Genomic DNA, 27,549 nt, shown 5'->3' on the forward strand with positions numbered 1-27,549 from the left:
AGATCCCATTGATTTAAATGAATACAACGAGACCAACGCTGCTTCATATAACGAAATGTTTCGACGCTGCATATGAGTCCACATTGGTATCACACAGCAATTGGGTCCCAGAAATGGACGAGACCACGTTGGTCTCATCTGGCACTCAACGTGTTAACATTTAGAAACATTAGCATGAAATTTAAAAACCTGGGCCATCTATCCTCGTATTATCATATACATATAAAATTTCATAAAAATCGGTCAAGCCGTTTCGGAGGAGTATGGCAACTAACTCTGTGACACTAATATGGCTACTAAAAAAAAGGGGTGGCTGATAGAAGGGTGAAAATTAAGGGTTGTATGTACAATTACCTTTTAAAAGCACTTTTTGTGTTTTTCAATATCGTGCCGAAAATGCAAGGCGACTAAATTTATTTAATCTTTTAGGTGCAGCTCGTCACTTTGGCATGTGCTGCTAATGACACTAGTGCCTACATTATTGCAAATTTGATTGAGTCTGTTAACGATACGGCGTATTACCTAACAACCCTTGGTTTTGACAAAACCGGAACTATTGTTGTTAAGTAAGTATACACATTTTATTTAATTTTTATTATAATTTATAATGAATTTGTATAGCTAATTAATTACAAATAAAACACCTAATTTATAAACTAATTAACCCAGTAAATCTTGATTTAAGTTAGAGTAATATTCTCGATGATAAAGTGCTCCACAAAATTAACGAAACAGTTTCAGTTTTTTAATCAATAATACCTTTTTAGAAACCATATCCCTGCCGTTTTCGAGTAATGTAGCCAATTTTTTATTTTTCTGTCGCCGAAATCTTGTGTAGCTAGTTTCTACTGGTCTACCGCTCTCTTCTTGGTCTACTTTGTCTTTCTGTCCTTCGGGTATTTTTGTACTATTCATTTTATTAATATTGACTTCTCCATTCGTTCTAGGTGTTCCATTCAGGTCGAGTGGTTTTAATTGCTTCATCTATTCTAGTTTATTTGTTTAGGTTTTACACTTATTAAAAACTGCACTTACGTTGCTTTTTTGGGATTTTAATGGGATGTGCAATGTTTCTATTATAATGTGTAACATATGCATATTTTGGTTCCGAGTTTTGATGCGAAAGATGAATTTCGTTCTACGGGAGCTCAAAAGTACACGTTTACTATTTGCATACCATTGGTGAATCCGTGTAAAGAATATACGAGTAGGAATATTTACATCTCGCCTAAATTACTACCGTGTTATACGTATTTTGAACTTTTAATCTCATCAAACACGGCTTGCAGATAAAACGGGATGAGAAATATAACTTTCATTTAACATGCAGGAATTGCACTTAAGGTAATCATATTTGATTAAACTTTTCGGTAATAACGCTCAGTGAGGAAAGTGAAAAAACATTCGTAAAAAAGTATTAGCAATGAAACATATTTATTTATAGTTTGTTTCACGAAAAATGGTTGAGTGCTTAATGGTTACCTGAGTTGATCCTATTGTATACAAGAGTCTCTCAATAAACTACCGAAGTATACAGGGTCGCACTTCAGAAAGTTTGTTATTTAATATATTTCATTGGTAGCTGTGTAATACACGATTATAAAAATTTATTAATTGTTCAAGTGAATATACTTGATAATTGAACAATTTTTAACATGAAGAAAGTAGTTTTTTTGTTCTACGTAAATAATTGTAGTATATGGATCTAAATTCAGAAAGGTACTTTCCTTCACACTTTTTACAGGCTTAGGACTGTCAGCAAAAAACTGGCGTGTTTAAAAGTTTTTGCTCTTCCTAATCGGATATCGTTAAAAATGTACAGTAATAATAGTTCTATTTACAGTATACAGGGATGAGTGCCTTAAGAACCGGCAAAATAACGCAAAAGATAGAAAACATAATACGTTGTGAAATAAAAAGAGATGCAAGTAGTAGAGGTGAGAAATTATCGATATAAACCTATAATTTACTTTACATTACATTAGATCTATCGAAAGTTTCTCACCTTTAGACGTTAGTTTATGAGCTGGTTGACTTCAGTTATAGTAATACGTATCACGTAATGTGAGTAAAAACAGTTTAAGTATGAGTATGTTTTTATCCAAAATTAAAGTATTGATCAATAATAAACTGTGATTTGAGACGTCGCATACACTCTTCTCAATACAGAATTATCATATCTTGTTATTCTGTATTCGCCAACACAGAATTAATTATCAAATTACTACTAATTAAACTGTTTACTTAAGCTTTGCTTTATTGCCTTCAATCAGTTTTTACTTTATGCGAAATTTAAATAATGTTAATGTTCGACGTCTTACTTTGTAATATTATGACTGAAGTCAACTAGCTCATAAGCTAACATCTAAAGGTGGGAAACTATCGATAGTCCTAATGTAATGTAATGTAATGTAATGTAATGTAATGTAAATTAGAGGTTTCTATCGATAATTTCCCACCTCTACTACTTTCATCTCTTTTTATTTCACAACGTATTATGTTTTCTATATTTTGCGTTATTTTGCCGGTTCTTAATGCACTCATCACTGTATACATACAAACGAATACATAATGTACAAAAAATAAATGAATTGAAAAAAAAAATATAGAAAAATATATACAAGTTAATATTTACAAAAAAAAAAATACCCAAAATAACCAAAATATATTTATGAATTCCTAAATACCTAATTCTGATTCGCTGTCGCTATCCTCTTCCAGATTAATAACAATTGGTTTAATTATGTGATTCAAAGTAACATATGAATTTTCTACGTTCATTACATGGCGTACTGAATTTTTCCAACTTTCTGGGGAGATATCATCAACACATTTCCTTATTAATTCGACTACACTACCACTTAAAGTCGGAGAAACATTTTGTGACCTAACATTTGACTTTAATTGGTGCCACATATGCTCTATGGAATTAAACAATAGTAGGGCGGAAGCCGTAACACTGTATGTATGTCCCATGTCCTCGGCCAATGCGTCACAAACATATACTTTTTTAATAGAAAATGATTTTAACACTTCTAACAGTTCATTTTTTAAATAACTTTCTTCAAAATATATATCGTTTTCTAACAGCTAGTTTTGAATTTCAATTTTCGTGTTATTTGCACTTGGAGACTTATGTAATTGACAACTGTGGTAACTTGCATTGTCCATTACTATCACACTATTTTGAGGAAGGTTAGGTTAGGAAGACAATTCTTAAACCATTGCTCAAAAAGCTCTGCTCTTGTATCCTCATGGTAGTCCACGCAGGAGTCTTTAATGTTCTTTGCAGAAAGTCATAAGGCATTTGGGACCCAACCATTTTCTGATCCTGCATGTAAAATTGTTATTGTTTTCCCTTTGTTTGATGAAGCTTTTGTTTGACACCTGTTGGAAGAATCGGACCATCCTTTGGATGGTGTTGATGAGTGTCAAACCATGTCTCGTCCATATAAATTATTGGTCGATCTTCTGTACGGTACTTTCTTATGGAAGTTATATATTCAGTACGCCACTTTTGTAAACGATGGGACTCCATAAGCACTTGCCTTTTGTCAATTGTACGATATCTGAAGCCCATTTTAGACAAAATCCTCCAAAGACTAATGCGGCTACAGTTTATTTGTGTATCATCATTAGTAAGCCGTTGTTTTAAAGCATCTAATGTAGGTATCCGTTGCTCTGCGTACATTGTGTAAATTTTTCGTCTTATTAAGTCCTTATCACTTTCGTCAATACATTTGGTAGAACCGGCATCCTTACGCTTCCTTCTTGACTTAATGGGATTTGATATAATTCTTTTCACTGTGGTTAGAGGTATTTTCGTTAAATCAGATATTTCACTGGCAGCAGTAATTAGCAGTAAGTCCTCTTGTAAGTAAAGAACTATATATTGTTTTTACGATGTCTCTAGCGTCAGCAGATAAATGCTTTTTCTTTGCTGGAACACTGGTTTTATATACTTTTACAAATTATACAGAATAGAGGGAACCTGTATAATTATTCCAGGAAATACTTAACGATCAACAAATTTATTGTGGTCATTAAAAGATCAACCATTGATAGTGAAACTCACTGTTAAAATGTTTACAACTTTATGAAATAAAATGTATTCTAATCGTTTTTATAATTTTATACGATTTTTTAATCGTTTTTGTATTACCAGGGATTTATTATACAAACAAGATAACGACACTCCACAGTAGCTTCAATTTTACCTGAATATTTACCTGCTCAACTAATGTTGACTAAGCTGGGGTACTTGCGGTCGGGTTTTATTGCAATCATTAAGCACTCAACCATTTTTCGTGAAATAAACTGTAACAATAATTTATGCACCTAACCGTCACATATTTATACTAAGTAGATGTTTCTTCTTCACAAACTTAAATATTTTTATAATTATGTATTTATTTTAGATGTAGGAAGCACCATATTAGCAACAGCACCCATTTCCAAACAGCCAAAGACCAAACACCGTGTACTTTTACTGCTAACATAAATAAGGACGTGGTTAAGTTTACTATTTTATTCGAAACAGATATGGTGTATCCCATTCCTGAAGGAATAAAAAGCGGAAATTTGATCATGAGTTCGGCGATAAGTAATAGATTGCCCTTAGAATTTGGTAAGTAGTTTCGTAATGTACACGGTAAAAAAATCATCCTCTGTTTTCACGAAAATATTGTCAATTCACAAGAAAATATAATTTCCACTCAACATTATTTTTTTAGCCCATACCAACATACTTATTGCAGTTACCATAAGTCCTAAATATATCAAAATCAAACAAATGCCATTCAGTTATGTTAGCATAATTTAAATTTCTACTCTTTTAGTTGTAAGTAATGAAATATTCACTTTGTTAGCATCCAATAATTCTAATAAATTTGCAGTTTTCTCCTGCAGAAGTCACATAATCAGTTTTGGATTAGATATTGCCAAGATATAACGCGATAAAATCGGTAACATCGCCTCGTACGCGGTAATTGTAATTCTCTGATCCCCTCCGCTCGACACCTAGAGACTCCTAGACAGAAAACGAGAAAACCAAACCCATTTAGTAACACATAACAAGACAAGGGATATGCAACTCGGTCCGTCGATTTTTGTTTTGCTTACGTACACCCGGTTCATTTTTTATAACATAAACTCGATAAAAATACACTGAACACTGTGAACAATTTTTTGTGGTTGAATTAAAAATAAAAGCGCATTTTTTAAAAAGATAAAACAAAAAATATACTCTTATTGAAAATAAAAAATAATTCCTAATAAACTAAGAAATAATTCTTTATGGACTACAGAAATAATTCAAATATTTGACCTTCTACGGCTGAACAGTAACCCAATCTGTCATAAAAACTTCTTCGGACAGATTCCAGAGTTTCTGCTGTAATAGAATTGGAGACTTCTCTTATTTGATTTCTTAATTCATCCAAATTTTGGGCTTCAGCCTCAGGATGATCATAGATGATGCTTTTTAAATGTCCCTAAAAAAAGAAGTCCATGGGTGTAAGATCTGGAGATTGCGCAGGCCACTTAATATCGCCTGTTCCACTGATAACTCGATTCGGGAAAGTATTGCTTAAGTATTACCTAATTATTCGAGCGTTGTGAACTGAACAGCCGTCTTGATGGAATCAAACATTCTCCAGATTTACATCAGGAAGATTGAGAATAGCGAGAAGAACATGATTCTGTAACAAATCGAGGTATACTCTACTATTCAAGTTGCCCTCATTAAAAAATGGACCTATTGTGTGGTCTCCTAAAATGCCAATCCAGACGTTAACTTTCTGTGCTGGTTTTTCTGCGCCCAATACCCCGTAATGGAAGGATTGTGTCTCTCTACTAACGAAACAGAAGATTCATCAGTAAATAAAATGTTTTTAATAAAATTGGGTTCATCATTAGCCTTCGTTATTAGAGTTTCACAAAACTCCATTCTTCGAAAGTAGTCGTCTGGATAAAGCTACTGCGTTTTCGAATATTTAAAATTCTTGTAACCGTGATTTGTCCACACTTTCGTTACAGTAACATTGCTAACATCTATTATTTGAACCTTTTCTGCGGGCGTATAAACAAACATGTTTACAAAAATAAATTAAAAATCTACACTTTTATTGCTTTAAACAACCACTGTATAATGACAAATTATTGGCGATGGGGCAACGGAGGTTCGTCGAATGTCGACGGCGCGCAGTGTTGCCATTTATAGTGTTTATATCTAATTTAAAACTTAACGTACCGTATATATTACAAATAAATTATCGATTCGATAAAAAGGAAAAATAATACAAAATCCTCCGTCAGTGCCAACGAAAACCAGCCTAGAGCGAAAAGTAGCTTAGTGGGATATATTTTAAATATTATTATGTGGGAATTAATTATTAATTGTGGAGATTAGACAAATTAATTTGTCTAATCCTATTACTTTCCACAAAAGTGATTGTAGAATTAAGGAACCTTGTGCTTTGGCGGAGCATGTGATTAACAAAGACCGTATCATGGATTTTGATAACATTAAAATTTTGTGCAACGGAAGTAATAAAGTCAAAAGGACCTTTTTAAAAAGGCAATCTATAAGCAAAAGTGATCATAGTTTAAACAAAAGATTAGAAATTCAGAATCTAAGTAAAATTTATAAATATATTATTTCTTTATAATTCATTCATAGTATCATAAGTTCTTCACATTGGCTACTTTTTTTTGGTTTATAAATATCCCTGTTATATTCTTTTGGTGCTTCTGGAAACGGAGAAAATATTTTTCGAATTATTTAAACCCTTTCTAAATTATCACGTTGGCAATGTATTTAAAATATATACCACTTTAAGTTACTTTTCGCTATAGGCTGGTTTTCGTTGACATCGACGAGGTTTTTGTATTACTTTTTACTTTTGATCGATAATTTATTTATAACGACCTTGGTCAAAATTCAAATCTTTCTAACCACCAATTTGTAATATGTAGTCGGGGACATTCATTAACACTTAAGAATTTAATGTTAATAAGTTAGTTAAGTTAGAAAATTCAGTTAACCAATCTAGATTTATCTGGTGAGTTATTTTTTACATTATTTTTGTTTCCACTTTATCGCATACTTTTTCTTGTTGCTTTTGAAAAAGATTGTAAACCCATTTGAAAGCTCGAAAAAAATAGTCTTCTACTCCTACTACTAAGGATTTCCACAGTTTTCACTGTCTTCCTTCACTCAACCGTTTTCTCCAATTTTCCCTGTCATTCCAGTCTCCATCTCGCAGGTTTCTTTTCTCCATAGCCTCGTCGATTTCATCTCTGAATGACCTTCGGGGTCTTCCTCTCTTTCTTCTTCCAATCGGGCTCCATTCTGTGATTTTGTTTATCCAGCGTCCTCTGTCCGCTCTTCTGACGTGGCCGTACCAGGATAGTCTCTTCTCCTCTATATAGTCGATTATGTCTGATTGCACTCCCATTCTCCGCTTTATCTCTGCGTTTTCAATTCTGTCTCTTTTTGTAAGTCTACAGCTTCTCCTCAGGAACTCCATTTCTACTGCTCTTATTCTACCTCTATTTCTCTTATTTATTGTCCAGTTTTCGGACCCATATGTCAGGATACTTCTTGTCAGGGTATTATATATTCTCTTTTTTGTCTTTATCGTAATGTTCTTATCCCACAACACTGAGTTTAGTTGTCTTATACAGTTTCTTGTTTGTCTCAGTCTGTTGTTTATATCTTCTTCTGTTGTTCCCTGGTTCGATATTATGGTTCCTAAATACTTGAATTTATCTGTTCCATTTATTTGTCTTCCCTCGTCTATCTCTAGGTTTCTCATATCCTTGTTTTCTGTTGTTAGGTATTCGGTTTTCTCTAAGTTTATTTCCATTCCGTTGTTTTTATATTCTTCTTCTAGTTTTCTGAGCATAAAGCATAGTCTTCTAACAGCCCTTTTATTGACTCCAACCCACCTAAACTTAATATTGTTTTTTCAAAACTCATATTATATATAATATATATATATATATATATATATATATATATATATATATATATATATATATATATATATATATATATATATACAAAGAAAGCAGTTTATTAGGGATGCAGTCAGTAGGTTTGGCCAGGATGTTATAGAAACACTCTTTTGACTTTTGGTCGAGCTTTCGGAATTACTTTATTCCTTCTTCAAGACACTGTAGTTAGAAGAAAGTGTAAATATTTACAACATATCTCAAATTATCATTACAACTTACTAGTCGTTGAGATTATCTGTGTAAAGCTACGACACTCAACATTGAAAACACACATATAAAATATAACATTTAAAATAATAGACAAAATACATTTTAAAATTTTGTTGAATAGTTAAAATTTTTTTTTTTTAGTTAAATAGTTAAATTTTAACTATTCAACAAAATTTTAAAATGTATTTTGTCTATTATTTTAAATGTTATATTTTATATGTGTGTTTTCAATGTTGGGTGTCGTAGCTTTACACAGATAATCTCAACGACTAGTAAGTTGTAATGATAATTTGAGATATGTTGTAAATATTTACACTTTCTTCTAATTACAGTGTCTTGAAGAAGGAATAAAGTAATTCCGAAAGCTCGACCAAAAGTCAAAAGAGTGTTTCTATAACATCCTGGCCAAACCTACTGACTGCATCCCTAATAAACTGCTTTCTTTGTTTATATAGACAGTCAATAATATCCAGTATTTTTTTTATATATATACATATATATATATATATATATATATATATATATATATATATATATATATATATATATATATATATATATATTCACTTATATGCCACGTCTTATCTCTGGCACGGTAAAAGGGGATTCTTACAGTCTTACGGTTTGGTTTTTTCAAGGTTTACAATCACGAGCTCCTTCCCATATTAGTTAGCAAAACGTTAGATTGAAAATAAAATTAAATTTTAGAGAACAAAAATTAAAGCGCAGCGTAAATTTTAGTAGTTTTAATTTTATTGCATCGAACATTTTTGAATTTCCTAATTATAGAAAATATTTTATAACGTAATGAAAACTATTGATTAAACAGAATAATAATAAATTTAAAAAAACGTATAAAATATAATTATGTAATATTAACAAAAAAAAAAAATGTGAAAGTTTACCACCGAGTTACATCCTCTTTATTTTTAATGACATCCACAATTCTTCGAGACATAGTTTTTACCAAGTTCTTACACAATTCTAATGTAAACGAATCCCAAATTTCTTGCAATTTTTCCTTCAATTCGTTGACGGACCTGCCAGGATATTTTCTTAAAGCTTTTTTCATTTCGCGCCCTAAATTCTCTACCGGGGACAAGTCGGGACTATTAGAAACCCATTCCAGAAGTGGTATGCCATGGTCTACAATCCATTTTAAACTCTTTTTGAAGTATGACAACCCGCGCCGTCCTGTTGGAAGACAAAATCTTCCGCTGATGTTAAACGGTATTCCATAATCGGTAAAAGAGATTGTTCAAAAATATTCAAATATTTGTCCGTGTTTACAATTCCATCGATAAAATGTAACTTTCCCACACCTTTAAATGTCATGCTGCCCCAGATCATGACAGATGCAGGAAATTTGACTTTTCTCTTCAGACAGTCGGGATGGAAAGCTTCATTTTTCCTGCGAATGACGCGACTACTACTGTCTCCAAAAACAATTCAGATCTGGACTCATCACTCCATTGTATTGAATTCCATTGTGACTGTGTCCAATCTTTATGTTGTTAGTCTATTTTTCTTTTGTTGTAACGTTAAAAGTGGCTTTTCCTTAGCCTAAAATAAAACGAAATTTATTAAAAACAATTCGTAATAATTTTTTCAACTATAAAACTTACTTTGTAAGTACCAAATCCTGATTTGTGGGCCTCTCGGTGACATGTTGATCTAGAAACGTGTCTTCCAATAACGTCATTCCATAAAACGCTTAACTCCATATAATTTGCTAGTCGATTTTTCACTATAATGCGTCTTAATGCCCTTCGATCTGCTTCGGCTATTTTACTTTTTCGTACATTTCTAGGTTTTGTGACGACCGAATCTGTAGTTTTGTATCTTCTGACTATATTTCTTACACTATAGCGTGACAATTGCAACACATTCGCGATTTCCGGATTGGATTTTCCAGAATTAAAAAATCTAATAATGATTGAACAAATTTTCTCATCGATAACTTTACCTCGACCCATTGTATAATCCACAAACGGCAAAAAGCCTTACAATACTACAAAATACATTTGACATTAACTGACAATATTATTATTGTTTTGATGTCATTTTTCCATAGCTACCTTTGGATTTAACGTAATTATGAAAAAATCAACATAATGTTGACCGTGAATGCATAGCCAGGGTTTAGTGAATTTTTTTTATTGTTGAAAATAAATAAAAAACCATAAAGGTACTGTTTTTAATAAATAATAATAAAATTATAAAAACAGACAGAGTATAATTTGTTTATGATGATCGACTTCAACCGCAAATTCCATAGGTGGTCCAACTGATATGGGAAGGGGCTGGTAAAGTCGTACCGTTCCCCATGATGATTCTCAAAGTATAATATATTTTATAATTCAATAGCATTGTTAGTATAATATTAATTACTCTTTTGTCAATTTTTGTAGGTTTGAGTCTGTACCAAGGATTCGCAATCTCTAATGGTGTTAATTTGTTAGTGTCAGATTTCACAGATCTTGTGAATAATTATGGAGGCTCTGGTGTATTTTACAGTAACGGAACTAGTGTTATTGCTTTTAATCCAGAAGATGTTCCTGGAGGAAATGTTAATCAGTCTGTTCTGATTCGAGACGTTCCTGTGAATCCTTCTGTAGTAAAAGAGGTCAATGTAAGTACAAGTTTACAATACTTAGAAAATATTTTTTGCTGTTAAAACGAAAACAACATTAAAAGAGAATCATACAAAGTATTACGTTTTTAAAGAGTTTATAGAATAAAATTGAGTATAAATGTAGCAAATTATTTTATATAATCTATACTGGGTGATCACCTTTGCCGAATCTAAATAGAAGACGCTAGAGCTCTTACTACAGAAACACTTCCCAGGTTCAACAATAGTTATTGATGAGTAGACTCAGGCTGAAAACCTAGAACGACCTAAACGTCCTAAGAAAGAAGTCTGGGAATTCTCTGCAATAAACATCAAACCGGAGAATGTAAACCACTTTGCTCCATTTAAATCTCCAGAGCAGGTTGAAATATTTCCTGCCCTACTACAAAAAGGATGGGACGTCCTATTGCCCATCCTAACAAACATCTATAGGGCTACCATAGCACTAGGTTCTATACCAAAGACTTGGCAACTGTAAATATGGTTTACATACACAAAATAGGATGGCAAGATAACTCCCTACCTAAATCCTACAGGCCGATCAGTCCGTACATCATTTCTATTGAAGACGATAGAAAAAACCCTTGATAGACATATTAAGAGCGCGATAGAAGCAGCGCTGTACGAAGTAATTCAGAGAATTAGTCACTCCATTAATAATGGAGATATTGTGTAACCTCGGAAACCTTTTTTTGGATGGTGCTAGAAAGGTCACCAATGGAGACACTGCGGACGGCAGCCAGATGGTTGGTGGAGAGCGAGTCGTGGGTTCGAAACTAGCTTTTGGAACCAGGAATGGGTCCAACGGACGAAATAAGTAAAGATACGATAAGAGATATTGGAAAAGATACAGAAATAAACAAAAAGATTGATGGGTAAAATTACCAAAGATAAGATAAGATAGGGAACAGGGCGCCACTTAATTTTTTGGGGTTTAAGGAGAAAATTAAGAAACCTTAGAAAAGAAAAGAGATAAGGAAAGATATTTAGGTTCAGAGATCAAACCCAAGAAAAGATATCACAGTTAATTATTGAATAAATTTGGTCAACACTTTACATAAACAAAAAATAAATATACAAGGTATTACACTTACTTACCTACGAAACTTAATAAGCCTGATCTTTCTACTGGTCAAAGGTATAGTTATATTTAAAGGTAAAAAGCAAATATATCAGGGAACGTTGTTAGGAGTCGACAAATAAAATACATACATAAAACAATAACAATATATTAAACAACAACAAAATTACGACGCTGCTGAATGCAACACAAGTAATAAAAATACACCAACAACTATAAAATGGTGGTATACATATAAAAATAGGCAGAAATATAATTAGAAAATATCTTTACAAAGATATAAGTATAACACAATCATGCACAAATAAAGTTTTGGCATATCTCGAGATATTACAGCAAGAAAATGAATGAAAAATTATAACAAACACCAAAGATAACAAAAATTAATAAAATGTAAATTTACAAAAATACAAAAAAGTTACTGAAGTGAAAACATAAAAATTTAACCAAACCGCACTTGGTTAAGTCGATTATTTGGTTCGTAACAAAAAAAAGTATAGAATGTTCTTTAATTGACTGCAAAATTCAGTAGCTACTCTCAACTACATTTGATGACATGTATGATCGTTGGATACGTCCAGATAATGGAAGATGATATGTTGCTATACCATGTTACTTGCCCAGATAGGTGGAGATATTAAAATTATGTCACTTACAGTAATTCCTGAAGACTGCTGCTTTAATTCAATGAAGTTAATACTGTACTTGTATTAAACACTGAATTTATAACTATATTTAATCTAATATAGTATAGGATGAAGAAACTCCAAAGAACAAGTGTATACACACTTAGAAAATGCACAGAGACGGTAAGGTAGCAGATACGATAGTGTGAACTAAGCGTCTTAACTCGACGAATGCCCACCGATAAGTTGTTTTCTCTACGAGTGCCCACCGAGAAGTGCTTGGTTCCTCTCAAATTTTACCAAGCTACCCAAGAAAAGGTGAGGGTATCTTCCTCCCAAAAATGATAGGCCAGCCTGTATCTATTTCTAAGAAGATAAGGTTCTAATTAACATTGAACATAACGGTATACTTCTACCTACAAACGTGATGGAATATGAAATCCCGAGATTGGGTCTTTACAGAAAAATTACTATACGAGCCTTCGGAATATTTACAAATCTATCATAAAAGACCCGCCTTCACCGAAAAGCATTAATTTCTTTCATACTCCGGATTTAGACGGAAAGGATTAAAAACCTTTCGGACGCAGGGAATTTCCGGGCATTCAATAAAATTTGAAGACGGTAAACCGAACATGAACGTATCATCACGGGGGTAAAAGGAATAAAAATAATTAATATTTTAATTATATAAAAAAATGTTACAATTGCATTAACCACCTTTCTAGATATAGAAGGCGCATTTAATAATGCACTACCAAATTATCTTTATGATGCAGCAGCATCAAAATGGATATCCTTTACCGTAGGCAACTGGATCAAAGCAATGCTGGAAAATAGACTGATTCTAACAGGCCTGCAATAAGAGGAGATTCTGGCCAAAACAACTAAGGGGTGCCCACAGTGGAGAGTGCTTTCTCCCCTCCTGTGGTCACTACTGGCGGATGACTTGATCTCGCAACTTTGTGCACAGGGAGTAGAAGTGTGGACCTATGCGGATGATGTAGTTTTTATGGTAAGAAGAAAGAAAATATGGTAATAGTCTATCCAACACACTCCAAAGAACATTAAATATTCTTACTAGGTGGTGCGATAGGGAAAAACTATCTAGGGTCAATCCTAGTAAAAGAGTAGTAGTTCAAGTCACTTTAAACAAACAAGTGACTGCGATAATAGATAAATTAATCAAGAAAAAATTGTGAATGACAGATGAGATCCTGAAGCTAATGGACGAAAGATGAAAAGTCAGATATAACCCGGACTATAAATATATAAATCTAACTGATTGTGATGAAAACATCATCTTGGACAGAGTAAAATATAAACGTGGAAAGAATACATCATAATTAGCAAGAAATAGATAAGATAAGGTCAACTCTACATTAACCAATCCTCAGTAGAAAGAGTGAAGCATTACAACTACCTTGGCACCATAGTAAATGTAGAATAAACCAATAACCTCTCTTGGTATAAAAGTAGGAATGCTATGCCAAAAAGCCATAAACCTCTCTTGGTATAAAAGTAAGAATGCTGCGAAGCTTCGTCTTCTCTGTTCTGTTTTATGGTGTTGAATCGTGGACCTTGAACGAAGATACGTACAAGAGATTGGAAGCGTTTGAGATGTGGTTTTATCGGAGAATACTCAATATCTCGTAGACCGACCGAATTACATCGGGCGATGTAGACAAATACATGAAGACTCCTTCAGAAGAATAAAGAAGAACCGAGAGGTACTTAATAAAACTGGTATGGGAAGAGATTCCATAGGCAAAAGACCACTCGGACGTCCCAGAATGCGATGGAGAGATAACATCCAAGCAGATCTCCGGAAAATGAACATTCCATTTGACCCTAGGTTGACGGAAGACCGAAGAAATTGGAAAAAAGTTGTACAGTCAGCCAAGACCCACCCAGAATTGTAGCGCTACGTGATGATGATGATGAGAGGTACTGAATACCATCAAATGTCGAAAGCTACAATACTTTGGCGAAATGCGAAATGAATCCAGATATGCCCTCCTAGAAGCCATTCTACAGCGAAAAATATTTGGAAGGCTAGGTCCAAGAAGAAGAAGAACAACCTGGTTAAAGAACCCCAGAACCTGGTTAAGCACAACATATGTGAACTTTTCCGCGTTGTTGCAGACACATCAAGAAGATAATATATGGAAGGCAACTACATTCGCTGCAGAGTTTTAGATAGGCTGGAGTTTCATGTAAACTGCAGATCACATGGACTTTAGTTTCACGTGTACTGTTGTAGATCACAGTTAGAAATGTGTTCCAAGTAGATAGAGAAATACCGAAAATGTTATGTACTTCCATGCTCACCTTTGAATCAGTAATAACCCTTGAAGAACGTTCCAAGACGACATAATGTATTTTTTTCGGATGAAAGACACCAGAAGACTTTGTAGATAACATTTGGCTAGAATGCTCTAAGCCAGTGATGTTCTCATTATTGGGTGAAAACTGCTAAACGCTTGTAAAAAAAAATAAGATAACGTCCCAAAATCGACAGAGAGACTTTACTGCTTGACGTATAAAACCTTTTAGATAACACTTGACTTATATCCCAAGGGAACGGAATGACATATTATCGAATAATTACATGCTCGGTGAGAGGTGGACGAACACTTAATTGTAGAGAACTCAGGTGTCGAAAAACTATACAATTTTTGGTGGCTAGGCACAGAAAATCACTTTACTCGTAGTTACAGCAATGTACATTTTTAATTGACATTACTGATTTGCAGAACTATTTTATAGAAATAACAATTTAACTTTATTTATAAATGACAGTGCTATTTTGTAATGGATAAATCGTAATGGATGTACTAGGTGTACTCTTGTACTAGGTCTAAACTGCAAATTAATTTAATTGAGTTAGCTTTTACAGAAAACTGGTATTAGTATGAATATGTATTACAGGTAAACGCTGCAAATGTTGGCCCGGTACCTAAATTTAATTTACCATTTATGAATATCAGTACACTAAATGAAACCACCAAAGTGTTGGAGAAATGTATTGATAAAAGATGTTGCAAGTTTAGCGTTGATTTTGGAGGAAATACCATAGCTCCATATAAGTAAGTTACTGTATATTCTTCTTATATATCATATTTACAGACAAAACTGATATAAATGACTATATTTCAAATATAACTTACGATAATTAAATTATTGTAAAACAATATTTATTTTTGCATTGTGTAAATTGTTTCCTGTCGCCTGGAATGTATGTTCATCTTAAAGTCATCTTCGGACTTATATTAAAATAGGTACCAAAAGTCATATCAAAGCTAAAATACGTAAGAACTGTTCAGAATGTAATAAAAACAAAAACATAGACAAAAATGGTTGACATGTGGTATTAAAATGAATGGTTAAGTATTTACACCCATGCCTTAAACGAGGTGTTATTAGCTTTTAAATAGCTTCATGTTATTGTGTACTTTCAAATACTTTAACTTGACCATAGCAGCAAGGAGCATTATACTCTGTCTCTTTTTTCATGCCTATTTGTCCTAATATCTTTTTTTATTTAAAGGCATCGTTTCTACAGTTTCTCTAATTTACTGATTGCAATTATGACTTCCTATCCTTCGATTTTTTGCCCCTATTTTAAAACTTCTTGTGATATATGACTTTCTCCCAATCTTCACATGTATTCGCATTCATGGTTCTTTTGATCATGTCATTGAGCAATGTCTGAATCCCTATTTGTCCTTATCATTTCTAATTATATTTTCTTTTTTTATTAGTCTGAGGTTCCTCCGTGGTTATTGTTAGTTGTTGCCCTGGAAACCGTCAGGGTCTTCTAACTCTAATGCCACAAATTGGTCGCATTGCTTCTGTGGTGAGCCTTTCCCAAGTTAACATGTTCCTTTTCTAACTTGGCCGCACCGTACTGAAGACCACCAATAGTCGCCCAATTGCCACAAATCCTACGATACGTCCATAACACATCATTTATTGGTGTAGTGCTGTTATTGGCGAGGTTCGCATTATTCTACGTAAGTTTTCGATCAGCGATAACTCAGAGATACTTAACTCGTCCGAAAATGATAGTGTTGCTACGTTGATGGTAGTCGATGACGTACAACGAGCTTATAGGAAGAATGTGCGCTTACATTGATGACGCAAATATTAGAATACTATATTTTTCTCACCATTAGATATTTTCATTTTGCTAATATAACTAATTCGTTTTTTGTTACTAGGTGGATTGCAGTATTAAATACAACCATTCTTGACCAATCTACCAACGCTTTGATATGCGCTTTGGCCCTGCCGTCAGCTAATTTAGCTGCTGCCCAAAGTTTTAAAAATATTTCGATATCCACCAACTTAGACAAGTCCGAAGTGCTTCTATCCATACCCGTAGGATTGAATGACAAATTTTTACCATCGAATTTTTTCTATAACGCTGTGTCTCACTCGATCATGTCAACCTCCAACGATAAAATCGTCGTTTTGGGTTTAATAGAAGTTTTGGGAGGAACGCCTACTCCATCCGGAGGTGGTAACACAGTTTTAATAGTAGTTATAGTTTTGCTTGTGTTAGTTTTAGTAGGTTTATTGGTGGCCTACTTTATCTGGAGAAAGAGACAAGAGAAAAATAGGCGAAACTTTTAAATTAATTTATTGATAAGAATGTTTCACACGGTACACAGAATAAAATAAGATGTCTTTAAGCCAAAGAACAGAGTGCGTATCTCTTGTATTTAAAACTCAGAATAGTATATATATATATATATATATATATATATATATATATATATATATATTTTAATGTACTGATTTGAAGTAGTAGATATAACTTGTGGCCACAATTTAATACCAAGAAAACTCTAACAGCAAACAAACACAATTATGTTTTACCATAAATCAAGAATTTTTATCATTTTTCGTGGTTTATGTGCCATATCAGAACTATTATACGTTGGCGATTCCCACAACGAAGATTTTTGCTATAAATAAAAGTTATTCTTTGGAATATATTTCAGTCTCATCTCAAATGTTCCAGTCAAGAAATTATTTTCATCCCATTCCCCCTCGACTTCCTAATTTTAGTTTTGGAATCACTTGTATTGATTTATCATTAATATATGTCCTAAGCAAGATATTTTTCTATATTCAACATTCTTAAATAAATCTCGACTCAAAACTTCATCTTAGTTATGTTGACTGTACCATGTACTTTTAAGATCCATGTATATATCCACATTTTTAATGCTTTAATTCGATTCAGGAGATGCTAGGAACGCCAAGGAAAAACCGGTGAAATTGTCAAAAACCCGCAGAATGTAGACTTGCATATATCTTGCGAGGTCCCTTCCAAAACGGAGATAATAACAGCTATCATATCTCTGAGAAATAACAAGTCTCCGGGAATCGATAACATTTCTGCCGAAATATTTAAAACTGATCCGCATCTAACTGCTGAAGATTAGCTCCCCATAATCCGAGAGGTGTGGGAAACAAACCGCATTCCAGCAGACTGGAAAAGGGGTAACATTATTAAGTTTAAGATTAACAAAAAATATTGAATTTTGAGCTGGTCAAGCAGGCTTTAGAACAGAATCCTCCTGCATAGACCACACTAATACTATGAGGGTAGTAATGAAACAATCGGTTGAATGGAACACATCCCTATACATGGTTTTTGTTGACTTCGAGCGTGCCTTTGACAGCTTATCTCATGCTGCTTTATAGAAAATTTTAGAGCTAAGAAACATCCCGCATAAAATAATTTCCATTATCATTATAAGTCACTGTACACTGAGGCGAAATGCAGCATGACACACAATGGAATCAATATAGCGACGAATTTGACATACTTACTGGAGTCAGACAGGGTGCGTGCTTTCTCCGTTTCTTTTTAAATAGCAGTAGACTATTTTCTCTCCAAACTAGACTCCGACACAACAGGGATACAATGGACGTTAACCACACGCCTAAGCGATCTGGAATACGCCGACAATATCTGCCTGTTAGGACAAAGGTTCCAAGATGTGGCTGTTCAATTGGAAACACTTTCCACTGAAGCCAATAAAATAGGCTTGAAAATCAATATTAGTAAAACCAAATCCATGAGAGTAAATGCAAGAAACAACACATGCGGATAGAAAATATGGAAAACTTTACGTATCTTGGAAGTGTCATAACAGAAAGTGGAGGTACAGAGGACGATATTCGTATGAGGATACGAAAAGCTCAACAAGAATTCAGCATGCTCATCCCTGTTCTGGCGAGTATACTACAAGGACAAACATCCGCATATTCCATTCAAATGTCATATCATGTGAAACCTGGAAAGTGACAAAAACACTTACAGATAAACTGCAGGTCTTTATTAATAAATATCTAAGACGAATTGTTCATATTTTCTGGCCTAACATCATCAGAAACGAAGATCTACTACACTTGACCGAACAAAAAAGGGTAGAACATCAAATAAATTCCAGAAAGTGGGGTTGGATTGGTCACACACTCAGAAAAAATAATTCCAATATTGCAAAGATTGCCCTAGAGTGAAATCCCCAAGGAAGAAGAAAAAGAGCTCGCCCAGTACAAACTTGGAGAATAATGGGCGAGATAAGAGATCAAGGAAAGTCGTGGAATGAGGTGAAGGCCTTAGCGCAAAATAGAACCCGATGGCGCGTTTTCACTGAAGCTCTATGCTCCACTTAGAAGTTCAAGAATCTTAAGTATATATAATTCGATTCATTGTTGGTACTTTTAGTGTCTACTTCACATTACAGTACAGACCACCCTAATGCTTGGTAAGTATTTTTCTTAGCTTATTAAAATCGTTTTTCTAAAGTTTAAGATTGAGGTTCTACTGCAAATATAATGATTAAGTGCCTTCGCTTGTATGCAAACTAGCCATGTGTTGTAAGTCTACTTGTGTGGAAAATGTAATGATAATATGATTTGAGACATATTTGATTTGATAGTGTTGATAAATAAAGTAAAGAGAACTGACTTAGTTAAGTTTATAACAAGATTGAAGTAGCAATGGTTGGGACCAGATGTAGAGAAACAGGACACAAGGCTGAAATTCATGTAATAGAGACTGCGTATATCGACAAAAATAACAGATAAGCCACAAAAGATGTAGTTAAAAAAATGTATGTATGTAGTTAACATTTTTTTTTCTATTTGAAAAGTATGAAATTGTAAAGTCTTTGGAGGAAGTTGCAAATGTTCTTATAGAAAGTATTGTTAAGACTAATTCATTTTATTTTTTTTAATATAAATAAAAATTTACTAAAAGTGCATAAATATCTTATTGGTAATATTCTGTGTACACGTGCCAAAACAGATAAAAGGCTTATAAAATGGTGAATGATTGCCAGTGATTGATAAGTGCTATTTACATATACGCATATATATACGTATATATATACACACACATATATATATATATATATATATATATATATATATATATATATATATATATATATATATTTATATTTATGGTCCGATACTTTAGTTTTTTTAATTAAATAATTAATTGCAAAGTATAAAATGTTAAGTTAGAAGGTTGTAAATTTTTTTAATAAATGAAATATACATAAAATGTATGATCTCTAGAACGACAACATATGTGACATAAGTAAAAAACAAAATGGTTACTTTGTGGGATGATACATCATGCTGTACTCGCTTCAGTGTGATGTCAGTTGTACATTCAAAAAATTGTTTGCGTATTCTACCAAATAAAGATGTATAAACGGTTAGTAATCTGTGGATTTCTAACCTTCTAAACAGTCAGGATACAGCTTATAACTTACTTTACTTTTCCGGCTACCAGGTGTCCCTTTTCTTACCTGTCAATATCACTGTCATTGATATAAATGTCAAAATAATTTGTCGTCTTATAATAAAAAATAATAAAGATATTATTATTTGTAACTCAATGATTAATTACAGACTGTCAGTAAAATACTATACATATATCGAAGGAACCCATTCCAACATTATATCTGTAGCTTTCATCGGTATTTCGGAACTCGATAAGTTACTTTGACGTTCGGTTTTAATTGAGTAGTTCCTCTCTGTATGTAATAAACTATTTGAAAATAATTCTCAGCTTTATTGGATTAACTTTGTGCATTTTTGTTGTGTAATATAGTTTTATAGTTGAATATGTAGTAACTTTGTGGCCATGAACAATGTTAATGATATGATAGACAGTACCTTTCCCCTTTGTTTGCACTTTGTGTGAGTAAACACATAATTGAACAAATAATAAGCTATTATTTTAGTTTCAAAATATACAAAAACCAACAATGTCTCGAAATCATTCGAATCGTTTGAATAATAAATGTTACTATTTTTTACTTGTTTTTATTTATTTCTATGTTAAAAATGTAATAAAGGTTCAACAATTACAAATAAATATTTATTTGACCAATTCTAACAATTATAATAAAACACGTTAAACACAAATAAAATTTATTTAATAATAAGAGTTACAACTAGTGTTTAATTAAGTTCTGTATATTTATTGTTACAGACAATTTATTGTTACGTACTACAAGTTATGGATGAGACACATCATTTTCTAGACAAAAAAAAACATGTTTATGTCACTTGTCATCCATGACTTTGATGCAAATAGTATAAATTGAGTTTTTACTTTTGCAATTGTCAGTAGACAGACCATCACTGAAAGTCTTTACCTGGTGAAGACGCAACGGTGTCTGAAGGCTTTGAAAACTTGAGTCCTGCTGCAAGCAACCAAATATCTGACATGCTTCTTTAATCGTGTTTATCAATCTGGGACACTATCTTAAAACTGGTTCATAACCACATATGTACCACTACCCAAGAAGTACAAGGTAAGAAAATGTGATGATCACAGAACAATCTCTGGTGAGTCACGCAGCAAAAATTTTCATGAGAATCATCTCTAACCATATTTACAACAAATGCCGCTCATAATATGGTTTCAGAAAGGTTGCGAGACCAAAGGTGCATTTCTGGGACTAACGTTTTGGTGGGGTTGCACGGAAGTGATATCACTATCGTATCATATGTAACATGTATTGGAATCACAGAGGCTGTATTCGAACAAACAATGATAACACTAAATTGGTAAACATTGAAGGAGGGCACGTCAATGTCCTTGATTCTTTTTATTGTGTATGCTAATCCGATGTTCATTAGAAGAACGTTCGGAGGGAGCAACAAACCTTATATTGTTTACCACAAAATAAAAACAGCTCCAGATACTAATGAATATGCTCACAGAAGGGAGCATCAGAATGGACTTCAAACTTAATATCATAAAAACAAAAACGTTCACTCAATGGAAATGGAAATCCAGAGAAGAATTGAAATGGCCAGAGCAGGATTCGTGAACATGAGAAACATACTTTGCAATCCAAAATTGGCAATACCAATAAGACTGAGAATACTTTAATATGGTGTCTGCTTCTGCATGACTGTGAAATCTGTACACTCAAACAAGGCGACATCAACAAGTTAAACGCATCTAAAATGTGGCTGCACAGAAGAATGTTCCGAATAAGTTATAACTTATATAACAAGAACACTTAATGTTGTAAAATATAACGAATACGAACAATTACAACTAATTATTGAGGGAAAAATTGAAGGAAGAAGGAGTAGTTTCTATACGAAGAAAGAAGAAATCGTGACTAAAGAATATAAGAGACTTAATCAGAACCAAAGGAAACGCTCTCATACTCCAAGCCCACAACAAACAAGACTTTGCCATACTCGTCGCCAATCTCAATAGAGGTGGTACATAGGAGAAGGAGAACGCATATACGGTGAGTTTTTTAATAAAATTTAGAGAAATACGTGGAGAACATATTAAAATATTTATCCGTTAGAATTAATCCACAGAAGATGTAAACGCACTGCCGTATTTTTCAAAATAATGTGTGACTTTACTCTCAAAACGTTTGCCCTCATAAAACACGATGCTATTCCCTGTCAAACCTGCGTATTAAAAGTGTTCTACCTTCACAGTTGTCTTAAATAAAAATATTTTGATTTATGAAGCTTACTAGAGTTCTATTAGAATTTCTATTGGTTTGAATATCCATTTTTTACCTAAGTTATTTTTTGATTTTATTTGCTGTACTTCTAGAAATTTAGCCTCCTGAACATCAGTTTCATTATATGAGTTTCTATAGTGTTTTGCAAAGCATCACTCTTTGAATAGGCGTCTGTGGGTAGCGTATGACATGGTAACAGACGAAAACAGCTAACAACTTCAAAAATACACCAATATACCCAAAACCTTGTGTTAGAATATTGATCAATTAAAATTTATGGTACTTATGCGGTATAACTTTATCTACTTATTTGTATGTCGATTTTGCCTTCTACATGACCAGGAGCCGGTAAGAGCGCTTACATCCTTTTTTGCGTTGAAACTATAACAATTTTTGATGTATTGTATATACTTGCATTAACAAAATAATCACAAGTAGGACCACCCGTTTTGTTCTAACCTCTTCAATTGTAAACCAACAAACGATGAAAACAAAAAATAATTGGTAATTGTTATTTTTCTCTTGAAAACAGATGTATTTATAATCTGCCTTAGATGTAATGTTTTAAAGGTCTGAATTTATGTACTAATAATTATCTGATCTGATTTTATAAGTTTTTTCGTTAAGCTCTTACTGCTGAATATTATTAGAAATTTATAAGGGGTTTCCAAGCTAAAAGTAAACTATAATGACTGTCTGTTTTTTTAACTATGTTTTTTTTTGTATTATTTGAAAGTGGGAATGTAGAGTAAAACTTATAATTGTAAATATATTCTAAAGTAGCAAAAAATGTGCTATCGAATGTTCTTTTATTATAGCATATTATAGCTTATTGGCATTAGCTTATTTGTTATTTTGTGAATTAGGAGTTTTAAAAAGTCTGTTAGTACTGTATGTTGTAACATGTTAAACTATAGAAATTGTCTTTTGGAAATTGTTAAGGAGTATTTTGAACTATGTCTTAAGTTCATATTTTACGATATACTCATGGAGGAAAATAATCTATATTTACATTATTAAGAAGGAAGAAGAAATGTCCATTTGCCATAAAAATCAAAACCATTATAGATAAATACACTTTAATACACTTTAATACACTTTCAAGCAAATAATCTTCTTAACATTATTTATTATATTTTCAAGTATTTTCCATATATTTAAAATTTAAAATAAAAGTCTAGGAAAATTTTAAGAAGTACTTTTTATTTAAGTCAAACCGTCGTTGCTAAAGTTCTGCTTCTTAATATACCCAGATTAAAAATACTAACATTAACATTAACTTGAAAAAACATCCTACTGACTATTACTGATGCTTAATTTTATGGTCGAATTGCATTTTAAGTTTATCCCATGTGTGGTAAATGAGATTGATGTCTCAAGACTTATTTGAAGCCAAACCATTGTATGTACATTGATTTAATCTAGGTTAATCCTTTGGTGATCCGCGACGTGAACTTGTGCGTTATCACGCCTTAAGGTCGCGGCATATTATCGTGCACGTATAGTTTCCGGCACGTAGCGTTTCGAGTTAGGCAATCGGACTGCACGTTCACGTTTTCATACATAGAACGTTTCAGTTTGGTTCGGTGAAGATATGATCTCGCTTTTCTCGAAAAAATTTTTATGCAATTGCTCTTCTACTTAACGATGAAGAAAGAAAAACTGTAGTAAAAGAAGGTTTGAAGTACATCCAATGCTAAGAGAAAGGAAAAATGAAGGTGAATACTGGACTTTATACAAAGAATTAATTGATAACGATGAAAAATATTATGGACATTTTAGAATGAATAGGATTCGGTTTGAATATAACTTTAAATTTAATTACACCTATAGTTAAAAAACAAAATACTACATTTAACGAAGCCATACATATCAAACCAAAGAGTATTTTTAAAAAAGAAGAGGTATCACTTCCGTGCAAAAGTCCTAATTATTTATCACTTTCGTGTTTAATTGTCACAAAGCAATGAAAACACAATGCATAAATGACAAAATAGCCTCGAAAATTATTTTTTCAAATACTCTGTATCAAAATCAAACAAATACCTAAATAAACAACGAGGGGAAAACGACGGACATCTAATTCACATTATCCCTACCAACCGGTTACGACTCGTTACGTAGCCGTCGGCATGAGTAAAATATTGTTTTCGAATATACTGAACGGAAACGTTAGGTGTCTGAAACACTACGTTCCTGACAGTGAATTGTTCATATTTAAAACCATTTAAATTATATTTTTCGGAAACTAACCAATACGTACTGGAAACGCAACGTGCATGATAATATGCTCCGACCTTTAATGAAACCATAGATGATGTAACAGGTGTAGGGAATAGTATGGTATTACAGAGTATATCTGTCCGCTGCCAAATTCAACAAATCTATGCTTTTTCTGTCGAAAGAGATAACTATCCAAAATATAAGCTAACCACCTCCATAGCTCACTGTTTCCAGAATTGTAGCATTGGGTAGATCATTCTCATAACATTTTGTAGATATGTAGACAAGACCCCTAGTTGACTTGTTCGCGAGAACACGTCAACTAGGGGTCGAGTAGTACAACGTAGCAGTCGAGTTTGGTTAAGTCTTTTTCGAGTCCAACGGACGCCGTATCATTGACAGTTCTCGTCACTGTCTACTGGCTATAGGTGACACTTACTGAATCTCGATTACTGTCGCATGCTTATTTAGCAGAAATTTCAATTTTAATCGTCTATTTTCGTGGCCATAGGCCACCATCCCGACCCTTGCCATCACACGTATACTTAGTATATCCGTGTACGATGCTTTCGTCTTCCAGTATATTCACATGGTTTTCTTGGGTGGGTCGTATATTTTTGAGACATATTCAATCTACGTGAGATCTTCCTCTGGCTATTGCTCTCTAGCAACTTTGCCAGGCTGTCTTAAATATGCTATTTATCTGAAAGATTTTCACTTTCTGCAATTCGAAGTACTGTACAGCTTGTTAATGTTACAACACAGCAAATTATCATATTACATTATATTTTGATAACCTTTGTAATATATACAGAGCTTTTAATTAGTTGATTTAAATTAACACATTATAAATATTAAAATGAACTTAATGAGTCGATTTTTGCTGGCAAGTGTATATACCTAAACCTTTACAATCATTTATTTGCATAAGCACCAGTTCTTTATTTATATAGAACTGCAACTACCTTGTGCGTTATTAACCTAAGAATATTATTACTAGAGACTTAAAGTTTTGTTCTCATAATTGATAGACTGATAAATTTTTGTCCATTATGAATTCTAAATATATTTTTGTGTACTTTATATCTATATTTTTTGAGCAGAGTTAATTTCATACGTAGCAAGAAAAACATTTTTTGAATATATTGTATACAGATATACAAAAATAAATACTATTAAGTTTTTATAAATATTTTTGGCATTTTTCAATAATTAACCCTCTAAAGACGAAATTTTCAAAAAAATTATAATTTAAATGTAGAATAATACACCCATGGACAAAAATATCGAATATTTTGGAATTTTCAAATTTTTTTTTTGAAATTAAATTATTTCATCGGGATTTCTTTGTCGTATGCGGCGTTTTAGTTGATCCGACATGTGTTCTATTGGATTTAAATCCAGGCTAAATGGTGGCCAATCCAATCTTCGAATTTGGACCTCATCAAGATAGAGAATTATCATGCACTAACATGAATATGTCATATTCACTGTAACCAACATATGGCAAAACATGATTTTGCAAGATATTTTGAACGTAAGAGTCACTAGTCATTCGTCCAATCACTCCAATAAGTGCGGTGCGTCCCTCCTAACTAATATCCCTCCAAAGCATTATGCCTCCTTTAAAACTAACGGTCTGCGCAAGATTGCAGGCGGCGAATCTTTCTCTAACTCTCCTGTAGATATGGTTTCAACCATCTGGCTTCCATAATAGGACTCCAGTCACATAAGTGAAAAGAACATTTTTCCAATTGTCGATATTAAACTGAATATGTGTTAAGCTGTTTGTTCGGGCTGTTAGGCCGTTGTCTTCTGAGATTAGTTCTCGACGTTTCGCCAACACTAGGGGATGGCATCTTCTGGAAATGTTACTGCTGCGCTTGTAAGCTGAAACTGACTCAGTCAGTCAGCAAACTAGTTTGTTCAGAGAAGTATTAATGAAAACCTATTAACGATATAAAGAAGGTAATTTGGTTTATCACTTTCATTTGACGAATAATCAGAAGAAGAACTTTCATCATTATCAATGTTTATTTGTGGCTTTATATCGTTTTCTTCCATAAAAAATCTGATATATTTTTAAATACTTCACAGCAACATTATGTTTATTTCAAATGTTTTAGAAGATGAACGTGAATCATATATAGTATATTTAATACAGTTCTTCCCGGAAATTTTACATATCTTTCCATATTCTTTCCAGCAAAAATTATTTTGTTTTAAAAACACTAAAATTACAGATTTCTATTATCAATTAACTTAAATCCTTACTTATTTCAAATAGAATATACTTGCGAAATTGGCCGTAAAGTGTCGCATTGACTGTTTCTCTTTACAACGTAATATTACGAATAAATAGGCATTCGGCAACGACAGCAATATGGTAATATCTTGCCCATGAAACACTTTCGATTGAAATGTTTGTTAACACTCGTCCTTAGAGGGTTAAACCCTATTGACCATACTAAAGTAACCCAGTGAAACTGCTTTCATCAGCGGAAAAATCCACTGAACTGTAAACAAAAAAGAAATTGAATTATTTTTATTACATAATGTCATAAACAATAGCTTACAAAATACCATTATACAAATATAGATTAGTATACTGTTACAAATATTTCCTTAATCATAATTTTAATTTGGTATCGAAATAAGTAGAGTAATTTATTTCTATATATTTATATAGATATATATTTTTAAGTATTCAGT

The 27,549-nt window shown here is 32.8% G+C and overlaps 1 protein-coding gene across 1 annotated transcript in view; it reads left to right on the plus strand.

Annotated features, from left to right (window-relative positions):
• LOC140434469 (vanin-like protein 3) overlaps window positions 1-26,049 on the plus strand; it is an 81,541-nt gene extending 55,492 nt beyond the window's left edge. Inside the window, exons 5-9 of the mRNA XM_072522766.1 lie at window positions 430-566; window positions 4,419-4,627; window positions 10,641-10,861; window positions 15,503-15,660; window positions 16,795-26,049. Of these exons, the coding sequence (XP_072378867.1) occupies window positions 430-566; window positions 4,419-4,627; window positions 10,641-10,861; window positions 15,503-15,660; window positions 16,795-17,209 (1,140 nt within the window). The 3' untranslated portion in view covers window positions 17,210-26,049. The remainder of the gene's footprint in view (window positions 1-429; window positions 567-4,418; window positions 4,628-10,640; window positions 10,862-15,502; window positions 15,661-16,794) is intronic.
• Window positions 26,050-27,549: the final 1,500 nt, after the last annotated feature.

This window comes from Diabrotica undecimpunctata, chromosome 2, assembly GCF_040954645.1.
Source record: "Diabrotica undecimpunctata isolate CICGRU chromosome 2, icDiaUnde3, whole genome shotgun sequence".
Lineage (NCBI taxonomy): Eukaryota > Metazoa > Arthropoda > Insecta > Coleoptera > Chrysomelidae > Diabrotica > Diabrotica undecimpunctata.